At 40.5% G+C, this 15000-nt stretch overlaps 1 protein-coding gene across 5 annotated transcripts in view; it reads left to right on the top strand.

Annotated features, from left to right (window-relative positions):
• nbeab (neurobeachin b) overlaps positions 1 to 15000 on the top strand; it is a 481645-nt gene that overhangs the window by 366602 nt on the left and 100043 nt on the right. For all 5 annotated transcript variants that reach the window (XM_037546398.1, XM_037546400.1, XM_037546401.1 and 2 more), the window contains one exon: positions 14687 to 14804. In XM_037546398.1, coding sequence (XP_037402295.1) covers positions 14687 to 14804 — 118 coding nt within the window. The remainder of the gene's footprint in view (positions 1 to 14686; positions 14805 to 15000) is intronic.

Genomic DNA, 15000 nt, shown 5'->3' on the forward strand with positions numbered 1-15000 from the left:
GGTGTGGAAAAACAACAAAAACGGAAAGCAAGTCCCTGAATAAGAATGGAAGCTATAATAAAGGTGAAGGGAGGACACACTAAATACTGAAAAAATGTAGTATTTTTCAGGCTTCTGTCTAATTTTCTGTTAAATATATTTTCTGTTTTTCTCCTGATGATGAAAAATAACTATACGTTGTGGCCAAAATACAAAAAACTTTTGCACAGTAATGTCTACTACACAGATGCATAACATAACCCCTCCACCTCCACCCACTCTACTCTGATAGAATGGACCCAGATGCCTAGCTTTGATCATTGACTACTCATTTTCCTCAAAAGACAGTAAATGAGGGACCCCTGGAAGCCCTTTCAGACTCTAATGTTGCTTTTTTTGTCGATACTGTATTAAAATTGCTGCACCATTATATTTATCACAGTTTCTCTTCTTTCAGGAAGCATATTTTTGGCGATTAATGCATTTTCTAAGAGCTTGCACATTCGTCATTGTTGTTCTGAAATCACAAACCGGCACATTCCCCGAGACGTACGCATCTCGCATACCGGTGTCCAGTTTTAAAGATCCTCTGCATTTCACAGCCTAGCGGACTGCAAAATAAAGATTTTCTCCCCAGAACTAGCCCTCTCCCCTCTGACGGTCGCTCATTAATCAAGATCTGATTTCAGCACAATAGCTCAATCAATGAGAAAACGCCTATGATCCAGCTTTAGGGAGCGTTTACTCACATGAGCAATAAATCACTTTATGAACTTGCCGTCCTTGGTGCACTTTATGAGCACTCCTATTTCACCCATTTCCCAAGCTGTAGAGTGAGTGAGAGAGAGAGAGAGAGAGACAGAGGTTGTTACCAGAGAATCCCTCTTGGCTGTGTATGGGAACTGCCTTGCAGGCTTTTTTGTGGAGGAGACAGCATGTCTTAGTCCTTCACTTGATATACACATTCTCTGATCAGGCAAGACAAAAGAAGGGAGCAGCTTCTATTTTCATTTTCTGAAAAAAGGTAAAATCTCTCTCTTTCTTTTTTTTCCCTTATCCCCCTGCCTTGGTGCTTTAGGAGCTAGTGTGGCTAGGTCGCTGACCCTGGAGAAAACAGCTTGCATTAATATGCTGTAATCCAGTGTAATTAGTCAAATAGCCGCACGCCAAGCAGCTTGTCACAGTCTGTCAGCTTTGGCAGGCCTGCAAGATGGCCTGCAGTCCCTATGGCCTGCAGGGACACACACAAACACACATGCACACACACCCTCCAGTCATCCATCTTTTCCTCCTTCTGGTCTTCAGGAGTGAATGTTCAGTTACCTTCATATTCTGTTCTGAATCAAATCACTTGCTTGACTAAAAGCTGACTTTTATCATATGTTAAAATATTACGCGCCGTGTAATGTTGTCATCTGGTGTTCTACAAGGTATTAGGGTGGATTCATGTTTACATTTATGCATTGGACGGACACTCTTATCCAGAGTTGCTCACAACTGAATTATGTGACAAAGGCAGGTGAATATAATCTCAGGAGTCTTGCTCAAGGACTCTAATTGGTGTAGGGAGGTGTAAAGCTTCATGTATTTGTTTCGAACCCAATATGAACCCAGCACTGCTCACATAGAGTTTGGTTGGGGTTGGCTGGATTTGGACATCAATCCCAAAAGTATGTTGGGCTCAGGTCCAAATTCTTGCAGTCTGCCTCCCAATTTTAACAGATTGTACCCTGTGTTTCCCTTTCATTTCTCCTCAATAAGAACTCTCAGAAATAAAGGTACTAAACTGTCACTGGGGCAGTACCTCTCTTGTCACTGGAGCAGTACCCTCAAGGATACATCTCAGTACCTTTAGTCAGCCATTGAAATTATATTTTACAGTTGTATTGACTCCACACACCCTGTCTCCTCTCCAGGCTTTTATTTTATTTTTCTGTTTTAAAACATTAGGTTATGAAAAGATACAAATACTGACTTTCCTACTGAGAAAATGTATTTAAGGTGCGTAGTTGGACCCTAAAGCCACTGTTGTACCTTGGAAATGGATGTGTGGGACACAAAGCACATGTGGGAAAGTCTGTGCCATACTAACTAATCTTTGGAGTGTTGTTTGAAAGCAAGTCATGATGAATTTGCACTTTTTTATATAAAAACGTCTAATTTAAACTTAGTTTTGTACAGCTAAATCATTTAGTGTATCATACATTTTTATGTATTTTTTAAATTTCACTTACTGATTATTTAATGATGGCTGTTTTTGTCACTAAGCAGTAACCAATGCTATACACTTCAACATGGCTCTTTAAGGGTTCTTTAGGAAAGACAGTGGTTCCATATAGAACCATGAACACTCAAAGAACCATATGTATGCTTGAAGCATTCTTTGCATCGTTAAATCATTCTTCAGGTTGACAAAAATGTGTTGTGTTTGGTTATATATAGAAACTTTTTGAAAATGGTTCTATATAGCACCACCAAAAAGGTTCTTTTGTTGTTGCAAGCTTGACATCATAGTAATAGCAGAACCCCTTTTGGTGCTATACAGAATTATTTTCAAAAAAGGCTTCATAGAGAACCATACATAACACATTCAATCTGAAGAACTATTTCAGCATGTAAAGATAATAGAACAATTGCCTTTGCTAAAGAATGCTTGAAGCACCACCTTTTGTAAACATATGTCCTAGCTGGTTTTATTCGGCACGGGCTGGTTAGAGTCAGATTTGGGCAGAATTTTCAGACACCAGACTCTATGATGTGGTTCAGGTCAGGTGTGGATAAAGTCTTGTCCAGCTCGGTTGGGTTCGGACTCAAAACTTGATGGTATGATTTGGATTGAAGTTCTCAGGCCGTGTTTGGCTGCAGACCAGAATTTCAAGCTCAGTTAAGCTCTAGTCCACCATGTAAGAGGACAGTTGGATCACCAACGACACTATTCCAATAATTCAGCTATTTGGAAAAGCAAATCATCGGCTGTGAATAACAACCATTTCCCATTATAAATGGCTTTTATATTTGAAGTCCAGTTGAATCAGATACATCACAGTATCTGGGACTCCATGTGCCAACTAAAGGGTTTGATAGGTTTTGGTGGTGGAAGTGGGATGTTAAATGTGACGTTATTGGCTGATATTTTCCCTGTATACTGGTGCAGGGTGACGTGATCAAAAATGAAAAGGTATTTTAAAGCAAGGCCAAAGTGACAACACAAAACAACACCAAAAGATTTATTATTTAAATGGTGTGATCTGATGAATCATGCACAGTTTGATCAGAAACAAAGTAAACATGTCATTCTTTATTTCATTTACAGAATGTTCATTTTCCCTTTTGCTTCTTCACAAAAAATACATTAGGTTGCCTCAACTTAAATTGGAGTAGACGAGAGCACATGAAGGCCCAGAGTACTAGAACAACACTCAGGATGGCCACAGTAATGCTGTAGGCCTAATATAAACTGGGAGTGTTTAGCTGAAAGCCTTCTGAAATGCCACTCTCCTGCTCTTGCCTCTCTGTGCCAGGCTGAATCCTGCCTATCCTGATCCCCCTCATGGTGGGATGCGATATGCAAAACGCATGGGGCCCGAAATAAGAGCAGTCAAAATAATTATGTCAGTAAGCCCTCTCTCCTCCCACTTCCGTAAGCTTGCTGCAGGAGTAAGATGTCCGTTGACGAGCGGCGCCCAGCAGCTCCGCCCACACGCCCTGGAAGACGTCTCGTTGCGGTGTGGGATTAGCCCGGGTAAAAAGATTTAAACTATATAATTACAAGGGGATCAAGTGCAAATTATCTACTGCACTCAACAGCCAGATTACCATCCTCAGCTTCGTTCTAGTCCCCTCTCACAAGCCCCTGAGGGTAAAAAAATCCGCTTCTCCCCCAACACACACACACAGAGCCTTACTATTATCATGCTATGCTTCTACAAGCACTAACGTCTGAATGAAAACCTGCAACATTTCACTCAGGCTTGTTGCGCTCTGGGCGAATTTGCAGACAAATCAGGGTAATTCGTCGCTACGCTAGCCGAAATGATGGCTTCGATTTGAGGAGGGATGTGTCCTTAAGGTGTCACTGGGGATAATCCTCAGTTGGCGCCCCGTGTGAGGAGGAGGAGCGCTTTCTCCCCGGCTGAGGGACCGCACACGACAGGCAGAATTAAAAGAGGCTCGGCAAATGTGTGGAGTTATTGTAGGGATAGCAGGCAGTGGAAGGATAATAGATGCTTGTAGGGTACACAGGCTGAGTGCAGGTAGAAAGACAAGATTAATTGCAGAAGTGAGAGGCGCTCATTGCTCATCATGCAGCCTCCTTTTTCCCTTGGTTGCACACACCCACACACACTAACAAGCACAGATCCCTCCCCCTCAAATTCAAAGCTCCCAGACCTTCCTAGCTGGTTCCTTTGTCTCTTACTCGCTCGCTCCTTTTTTTTTTGGTCTTTCTCATTGTTACTCACTAGCCTCCTTCTCTGTGTGTCTCTCTTGACACCCACCTTTTCTATTCTTCGTTCCAGTGTGGATTGCGGCGCCAGGAGCCTCGCTCTGAGTCTGGCTGCTCTCTGCGGCTCTGCAGGCAGGGAGATTTCACCCGTCTTAATCAAGCGGAGCCCCTGAACAGCAGCCATTAGTGTGGGCTCACTGAAAGCGCCCTAAAGAAAAAAAAATCAGGCTCTGCCTTCCAAGCTCCTTAACTCACCCCCACTCAAGCCATTTAGCTGGATTTGTGGAGGGAGGGCATATTTTTGCCAGTATGGATTTGTGTCTGTGTCTGTGTCTGTGTCTGTCTGTGAGCGTATGTGGAAAGGTTTATGATTTTTTTTGTATATTTATACACTAAAGATTGAAGTAATATATATTCATTATCATTCATTTTATAAGTTATAATATTGTATGAGTGGACAAAATGAACTACATCAGAATGTATTAATATCAGTAATTCATTAGCACTTTTTTCCATTGTGTGAACACAGAGCTCACATGAGTTCCATAGAGTGAACAGTTTTTTTTAGTTTTCATCACTAACATCAAGTGAGTGCAGCGGTTGTATGCTCAAACCAATAAATCATATTTCCAGCTCCTCTGTAATTATAGCCTTTCACCCTCATACCATTACATTATGTCTTATTTCATGGGAACTCTAGCTTTCCACTTACAGATCTACCCTTAGGACCACTGTACAGTGTAGTCTACTGAAAGTGTCCTCTGGTGCTGTTGTTACTGATATTACTGATATTGCCAGAATCAACTGTAGGTTTATCTTGTAAATGATACTTTGAACTCAGTATACTTTTGCGGTAAACAATTTGATGTCATTGTAGTAGCTGGAAATAACTTCTAGCATGACACTCATCTGTGGAAGCTGCATTTAATGTATTCTCATTACTGCAATATATCCACATATATGTTTTACATTACTTGTATTCATATTCATTTTTTAAATTGGAAAGACGAGTTTATATTAGTCATTTGTTGAATATTTTAGCTTTTATGTAAGAGAAAACGTGAAAATCTGTCAATGTGTTGCAGTAATGAGGTAAAATTGTGAAATATTGGACCTTATTCATTGTCAGATCTTATTGTGTTGCATTAATGAGAATTTGGTTACTTAAATTAGAATGTTACTAAAAATCATTTCTAATTGACCCAGTCATTCAGGTTTATTCTAAATTATTCAGCCAGGCATCACTATTTCTGTGTCCAAAAAATAGAACTTAATAAGTAATAACAAGTAATGTAGTGAGTAATAATAAATAAAGCAGTTGTTTCTAGTTGCAGCCCAGGACTTGTCACTCTAGAGAGTATTCTTACTAAGAGTCTTTGGAGTTTAAAAGATTAAATCACATAAATAATGTTTATCCATTCAAAAACATGAATGGAAACCTAAGAGAATGGCCTCCTGTGCATTTTTCTATGTTGCAACTGAGAAATCAGCGAGAAACCAAAGCACATTAAATATTTCTATGCAAAACAAATCTCTCACATTTGAATGCAGGTCCTCAAGGCTCATAAACCACTAACCACTGCAAGTGTTATTGACGAATCCAGCTGGACGTTCTAGACGGTTCTCCGAGTGGCGCTGTTCCCTTTATCACCCATGTCTCCCTCCACCGCTGGAGCCCTGTCACCCCGACACACACTCTCACATGCCCTAAATGTATAGTGACACTGATTATGCAAAACCGCCTCCTCTGTCCCGCGATACCTGCTCAGGGAGACGAGGCGCTTTTATTGCGCCTGAGATATGAACTCAGCTGTGTGGAATCTGAAGGAATTTTAAATTTCCTCATTTTCAGCCCTTAGAGCAGATGTCACGGACCGGGGGAGATCAGATGGGAAATGCGCCCTTTGATTTTGAGCTGTTTGTCGTCTAGAATTTTAAACAGGAGCCTCGCGAAAGGATTAGAAAGTTCTGGTGAAGTGTTTGGGTTCAGGATTAGTGCAGAAAGAAGTCAAAATGTTTGGTTCACCGCTGCAACTTAAAAAAGATGAGATTTAGCTTTAAACTCTGCACCATGATGATGCGAACCGGTTGTACTGTTTGAATCCTATGTAGTTTTATGGCTTTTCAGTTCATTATTCTGCTTCATAAAGGCCAGTTGGTAAAATATTTAAAATATGTGAATATTTCTGTCTATAACAGTAGCCTTGACTAACATTAACAACATACTGTAATTGAAGGGGGGAATTTTATTTCTTTGGAGTTGAATTTGTGGTCAAAAGGGCAGCCTTGACAAGAAAACAACAGCAATGTAAGCCTGGACATGTTGTCAGGGACACATACACACACACATACACACACACACACACACACACACATACACACGTGCATAAACAGAGAAGAGTAGTCACATCCTGTCATCCTCCACTACCTGTCCTCTAGTCAGAGACCAACAGCAGCTGACGATGAAGCAAGCAGACTCTTTACTAGCAAGTGTCATGTGCTTTACTTGGCCTTCAGTCCCTCCAACAGAACTCTCTACCATGTCTGCTAGCACTACTGACCCACTCTATGACCTACACTGCACTGTACTACATCAGGGCCTCACACAGCAAAGAAAACTATTTGATCATACTTAATGGAAAACACCTATACTTTAAGCAGAAATCCACTGATGTGTCTGAACGCAACCACTGAGATGTAAACAAAGTTTGAAATTAAGAATGATTTGATGTACATTGTAGAAATTTTCTTGATTGTCTTTGACTACACAAAATAATGCGATTAATCATGATGAATTGTTTTAATCATATAAACACATATGGTCACTGTTGGTACAAAACATGGTGTCCCCATTTTTGTCATTTTCGTTTTATTTATATATTGAGTTATTTAGACCTTTTTACATAATTTGAACAGACCAGGTGCTGTTTAAGCTGCGTCAGAAATTCATGAAAATAGGACCAGCAGTGTTTTTTTTGTTCCTTCTCCTGTATAGGCCTTATGAGATTTTGTTCCAATGATTACCATATAACCCTATTTGTGCATCTGCAATTACATAAAGGTGTAAAAACTAGTGGCTATTGGTGGTCTGTGTACTCTCGGAACCAGCACTGGGATTGAGTATCTATGGATCTGATGTTTTTGAATGCAGTACATTACAGTTGTATTCTCTACCTGGCTGGACGTCAGCGTTGGGTCATCTTCAAGGCTTGGCTCTGAGACACTGGCTGTTTCGGAAACCTTGGGGGATCTCAGCATGTCATTCAGCTTTTTCTCGCATGCACACACACTTTCCATTCTCTCTCTCCTTGGAGAGTAGTCACAATTTTTGGGTGAGACGAAAGTGTGTGTCTCTCACATCCTCCACACACTTCTCACTCTCCTCTAACACTCCCTCATTGAGCTTTAACAGTGGAAGCCTATTAGACAAATCTGTGGACAGCCCAGCAGAGGTGCTATAGATGGCAGGTTGTCAGTGCAACAGACGACCCCCCTTTATAAATATATCAGTCATGCTGGCTTCGGCCTCCGCTGAATTATATCCCCGTCCCAGTTCAGCACAAATTTGACATTTAGAGGGATTGCACTCATTTCTCAAGGGGGTGTGCGAAAAATGGTGTCCGGTTTAAATATGACAGATTCTTTTGATGTATTTACCCCTTTCACAATGCCTTATATCACCAGTAGTCATGGTGCCCATTACTGAAATATGGAAGGAAAAGATTTGATTTGGATGTCATCATCAATATCATTGAGAATGCTTGGTAAATTGCATTTGTCAGCAGAGCCCCATTTCTTGTTTCAATCTAGCAGAGCTAGCAAACCTTACAATGTGAAAATCTACTTCTGCTTTGTACTTTAAACTCCAAAATTTAGTCCCAATAGATATGTTGGCACTGTGGGCAGCACTGTTGCCTCACAGCAAGAAAGGCCTGGGTTCAATTCCCTGTCCAGGAGACTAGGGTCCTTTCTATGTGCACTTTGCATGTTCTACCCATGTCGGTATAGGTTTCCTCACACAGTCCAAAGACATGCAGTCAGGCTAGCTGGAGGTACAAAAATTACCTCTAGGGGTATGAATGTGCATGTCTGTGTGTCTGAGCACTGGGATAGGCTCCAGCGCCCCTGCCACCCAGGAGGATAATTGGGTTAGATGATGCTGATGATGAGCAAAGGCATATTTGGTGTCCGTAGATTTGTCCTGGAGCTACAGCACTGTGCATAAATCAGGGACCATTTGTTTCATTTTCAGGCAAAATGGCCGTTATTCACCAACCGTTCTTAAGAAGAAATTTCTTCGTAAAACCCACTTACACAGTTTTCATGAAGAGTCTGACATTCACTAATGTTTTCTTTGGTCCCAGGTAAGATCAGAATCTACACACTCAAGAGCACGAAGGTATGAACAGCTCTGTGTCTTAAGAACAAATCATGAATCTGACATAGACTTTTTCTTAGGACCTTTGTTAAGAACAGATTTTATTTTGCAATTTTTATTGCAATATGTAGCAGTTGAAAACATAAAATGGTAATTTGTTCATATATTGAGCCTACATTAGCCCTGTAGCTCCAGTGCAAAATCAAAGAAGGAAAATTTTGACACCAAACATGTCTTGATTAGTTATACTTTTAAGGTTATTTAACTCACATGCTGATATTGAAAATAATTCCATGACGTATTTGCAAAAGGGGTCCCTACAGATATATAAGAATGGGGCAGGGGGGCTGTACAGAGGTCATGGTGTAAGATGGGCAGCCGTGTGAGGCGGGTGCAGGGAGAGCAATGCCGGGCCTGGCCCTGTTCTGCTGCTGCTGCTGCTGGTGCTGCTGGGGCTAGCGTGATTAGATTGGGGTGGAAGCCTCCAGCTGGCAGGCCTGTCTGGGACCCGGGGGCACTCCTGTCCCCGACACTCGTCACTGCTCTGACACCTCTGACAGGCAGCGGACAGCCCAGCCAGACAGGTTCATTAAGCCCTGTTCCTTACAGCTGGGCCTCTCTCTCGCTCGCTTTCCCTCACTCTCTCTCTTCCCCTCCCTCTCTTGCCCTCCTTTCCTTCTGTCTAAGCAACAAAAAAGGGGGTTGTGGGTGAGCGCTGTGCTTTGTCAATGACCTCCGAGTCTACAGGGACCCTGGCTTGTTGGTTTTTGAAGTGCCAGCCTCTGGTGTTGTGACAATTTTTTTTCTGATGTGGGCTGTTTTGAGAGATATTTTTTTCTTCTTTCTCTTTTTTTACTGCCAGCATCTTTTGTTGTTGTCTAACCCTTTGGCCTGTGCTTTGTCATAGACAGAAAGGTGCAAACACACACTGCTGGAGGTGCAGATGGATTCTGCTATGCAAAAAGCAGGCTGTAATATTTTGCCCTTTTCAGGTCATCCTTTGCAAACGTATAACAAGCACACCAAGGCATCTTCAACATGGAGATCCACAGTGCACAATGAACCCTTAGGAGCTGCAGTTATGGGCATAGATAAAAAAAGCGTTTTAATTATTGATGTTAATTATTTCTTACTTGTAACTCTTTCAAACAAATGGAGAAATTATGTGAAGATTGCAAATTCTGTACATTCAGTTGACATATTTGTGCTCATCAGTAGAAGAGGAAATAATTTGGAAAAGAAAAAAAACACATTTACATGTAATTTTGCCATGTTTTGACATTTCTTGACATCAAAACAAATGGAAAAAGAATCATATTGTTGCATATTATAACAATATCATTAGTTATTGATGCACAGTGATACACCAGCCAATTACTTTTCTAATCAGTCACGTTTCCAGTGACTGAAATATTCATTAGAGCATTGACTCAGTGGCTTTAGCTTAGTTACAGCAAAGCCTGTTAAACACATTATACCGTAGTTTCTCCTGTGGTCTAAAATATCTAAGAAGCTGATTGATGTCTGGTCACACTGTGTGTTGGTGTTTTTTCCTCCATATATCAGTACAAGTGTCTTGTCCTAATTGCATCTGTGTGAGGAAAGGTATTTGTATTCATCATTTTGCGGGGACCTGTTGTCACCAGGATGATGGAAAACTTTTTGCATTTTGACATTGTGGGGACATTTAGCTGCTTCCCATGAGGAAAGATGCTTTTTCAATAAAAAAAAAACAACCTGTATTTAAAATAGTAAGAGAGGTTTCGGTTGCTGGGGATCAGTCAAGGTTAGCTTTGGTGAAACACAGTAGGGGCTAGGTACAGCTCTGGGTACCAACCTTAATTTATTTAAGTTAAAACATTAAGCAATTTTTTATTTTTTTTCAGCATTAAAAAACACACACAAACTTAAAAGTACTATATCTTTTTTCTTTTTAGTATTTATTGTTCATTATCAGCCTTTATTACAGCTTCCATTCTTTTTGGGAGTCTTGCTTTCAGATTTTTAAAGAAATCTTCATGGATTTTTTTACACACATTAAAAGTTCAGTCTTAAATTTTTTTTCTTTTCCATTTCCTCTAATGACATCTTGACAGTTACACATCCTTTCAGACTCATAGTGCTTAGTTGTCTTCTCACAGTGGGAGGGAGGACAGAAACACCTCTGGATTTTTTCAGATCTTAATCAAGAGTGGAGCTTGATTTTCTTCTCTCTCTCAAAGACTAAATGATAAAGTTCTGTACATCTGTTGGGGACAGTGTTGGTGGTCTGCCAGGTCTTGCATGGTTGTTAGGAGCCCCATATTGCATATATCTTTTGCTTATATCCAGTTTCAAAACTAGTGTTTTTTCATATATTTTCTTTTGATTTCCCATTTCCTTATGCAAGTCAGTCATTTATATGCAATCTCCTTATAAATGTCTCCTGAAACATGAATAACTTTGTCTAACTGTTAAAGGAATGATAACTGGTCTCTGACTTTTGCACAGTACCATACACTCGTTTAGAAGCACATGGAACCATCTCACAAAGACTGGGAGACAAATTAGTACATCTCTAAGAAGCCTGAGGAGGGTTCATAAATGTGGCAGGCAAAGGCTGATGCCGAGGCATTGTGTATGTTTTTGTTTGTGTCTGGGGAATTGCTTGTGGTGAAAGTGGTCGTACATTTTTGGCGGAGACAGTTAGAAGAAGAGTGGAGGAAGATGCTGGAGGATACTGAGGCATAATCCAGTTTTAATTGAGCCCTGGAGACTCTCTCATGTCTGCGTTGGCACTGAGTGCCGTTCCAGAGAGAAATGAAGCAGGTCCAGACCCGCTGGCCCATGCTGTCCAATCCTCCAAAGCTTTGGATGCACATAACAACTCTAAAAATCCTAAACAGATCATGTAAAGATGGAATTTTCAATATCTGGCAAATGGAAAATTGGAGATCACACACTGAACCACAAACTCAAGGCCTGAATGATCTGCAGAGCTTAATGTCTTCTAACACTAAGCTAAGTAAACTTACAAAGATGTTGCTCATTAGTTGATGAGTTGAATCAGGTGTGCGTAATGAGGTAGAATGCAAAACTGGTCTGCCAGGACTAGAATTTGACACCCCTGCACTACACAGTGAGGAAGCACACAATGCCCAACTCAAAACTAGTTACTGAACCAAATTAAACAGACCAACCACATGTGCTACAGATCAAGACACTCTTAGATTCCAAGGCTATTGATGGGATCCATTAGGATAAGAGTCTTTGCCCAGATCATGTCTACATTCTAGTCTGAGAAACATCACGTTTAATGACCTACCCTATGACCCTATGATGTTTTCTTATACTGGCTTTTTTCCTGTATTATATGTGCCTTGCTTACTATTGACTTGTAAAATTATTCTTTATAGTTAGACGAGCTTTAAGGAACATTGTCAAAAAATCTCATTAATCTAATTAGAAACTGTAGCAGACTTTATTTTTTAAAAACAATGATGACATTATTCAACAAATTGACATTACTTAGCAAATGCATGTGATGGAGTAGAACTAAGTCTGATTTACTTGAAGTGTTTGAATTTTTCAAACAAAACAGACAAACATTGTGGGGGTAGTTATTCAAAAAGTAGATTATTGCTTCTCTCAAATTATAATGAGATTACTTTACTTATTACTTCTTTGCAAAAAAGTAACTTCATTACTCAGTGCGCAGCTAGTCATTCAGATGAAAAGAATAAGTTGCTTATGCTGCTTTGAACTGGTTCTAATGACTAGTTTTTTGGATTTCAGACAGCTGCCTTGAAATAAAATGTTTAGGAATAAAATGTGAACATATTGCAGGAAAAATGAAACATAAAATTTGGTCTGTGCAAAAGCTATGGCACATTTAATGTTATTTTTTTCCAATATATTAAATTCAGCAATTAACTAGAAATTGTGCTTTAAAATCTGCAAAAAGGGATCATATTAATTATAAAAAGGGCCATCATTCATTTTTTGTAATTTGTTTACTGTGGAGGATTTCTTCCTGGATTTTCACTCAAAAGTTAACAAAATATCATTTGACCAGCCTTGTTCAGCCTTCACATATGACTGTGTGTGTATGTATGTATATTTATGTCAAGGTTAAATCTTACCCTAATGCAGGGGTGCACAACTCCGGTCCTAGAGGGTTCAGCATAGTTTGATGATTTACCTACTAAGACACACCTGACTGCATTTATCTGTTAATTGCCAGGCTTAGTGGGGGTGTTTAAGTAGGGAAACCTCAAAACTGTGATGGACACCAGCCCTCCAGGACCAGAGTTGTGCACCCTTGCCCTAATGAGCTGCACTGTGCTGTTGAAACTAAACATTAGCCAGTTTGGAAATAACAGCAAAGAGTTTTGCTTGCACAACCAAAAAACTACACCCAATCAGTCTTCCACACGCACACAAAATAAATATCATTTCCATTTCTGTTCTACTGTTTCTCATTGAGGTGAATGTGATTTCTTCTGAACATTTAATAAAGATAGAACAACGTTGCAACAGTTGCTATGAAAGAACACAAAAGCATGGACAGGTCAACTCGTGTAATATATTTCCGGGTTAAATGAGCAGTAGAATGGGTGCTAACCCTGCTGTGGCCTCTCTCTCTCTCTCTCTCTCTCTCTCTCTCTCTCTCTCTCTCTCTCTCTCTCTCTCTCTCACTCACTCACTCACTGTTCGTGTTGCCCTTCCACCCAAAGCTCACTTTCACTTGCAGTCGAGAATGTCAAGTCTCACTTCATCCCTGCATGAAGGCAGAAAGGCCTTTCATCTGCGTGCTTCCCAATCTGGAAGCTGTTTGTGTGCTCAGCCTGTGTGTGCGTGCATATCTACATACGTGTGTGTACATCAGAGAGAGAATAGTATGCACATCCTTCTTTGTCATTTTGAGGCGGCTGAAGGGGCCTTATTTTCACCTGTCAGTGAGAGACTCTTGATCCGGCCCTCCGATGCCCCTGGGATCCCTCCATAGAGCTGCACTAATGATCCCTCTTTCAGCCAAGCCCTATGTTGGTATTGATTATTTACAGTTTCCAGATCCCCGCGGGGGTCGTGTTGCAGCGGCCCAGTGGAAGTAGCAAGCCAGTGGAGAGAGCCATGTCAGAAACATGCAGGCTAGCGGGTATCGCTTTTTAGAAGCGTCTCAGCTTTGACAATCAAAGCTAGCAAGCATCACTGTCACGCGAATGCATTTCTAATGGATGCCGGCCAACATTTCTGACAAGGCTAGCATATTTTTGTCAGTGGATCACACCCACATCAGGCCACTCAAAGTGATGCACTGGCACTGGCTTTACTGTCTGGATTGGAATTTGGATGCAGATATGTAAACAGCAAGTCATCACCGAGCATGATCATGATCACTTTCCATTACAGAAAGTATGATACCTATTTTAACCCCTTAACACTCCAGGTTTATTTCATACAAAGGCTTATTGTTCAACATCTACAGGGACGTCATTGCAAAAAAATGAAGCTATTCTTAGGCCATAGAAGTGTATAATAAAACTGAGCCCATGGCTTGTTAAGAGGTTAAATGAAGGTCCTCCATGAAACTCCTTTTCTTCCGATTTATTTAGCTGTTTGTCCTATTGTAGCCTGTAGAAATAAGCTAATTAATCAATAAGCAAGTATTTTGTTGTGCTTTGAATTAGATGACAAATTGTTGTTTTGCCTGGTCTTGTTTCATGGACACAAGTGTCTTTACATAATTGCCTTTTTTATGCTTTGATATCAGATTAATGTAAAATGCAATGCATGTAACTATGTAGTGTGTATGTAATTGCATATAAACAACTATGTAATACAAAGCAATAATAATTCTAGGCTTCCCAGGCTTAATCAGTGGCTTTCTTCCTCTATCCCTTCAGGTGCTGGCCTATACTGAAGGACTTCATGGGAAATGGATGTTCAGTGAGATCCGAGCAGTATTTGCCCGACGCTACCTGCTCCAGAACACAGCGCTGGAGGTTTTTATGGCCAACAGAAGTAAAGTTCTATATATTTTACTATAAGACAATAAGTGCTATATATAGAGGTCAGATTGGTCAGGGGCGCATTGTTTCATAGGGCAAAGCTTGAATAAATGGTGTAGTATGATTTGATTAAAGGAAAACCACAGATGAAGTTAAGATATGTTTGGAGTTCAAATTTGCTTCTTCAGTTTAGAGGTGACGCTATAAGG

Source organism: Pygocentrus nattereri, chromosome 17 (assembly GCF_015220715.1).
Source record: "Pygocentrus nattereri isolate fPygNat1 chromosome 17, fPygNat1.pri, whole genome shotgun sequence".
Taxonomy (NCBI): Eukaryota; Metazoa; Chordata; class Actinopteri; order Characiformes; family Serrasalmidae; genus Pygocentrus; species Pygocentrus nattereri.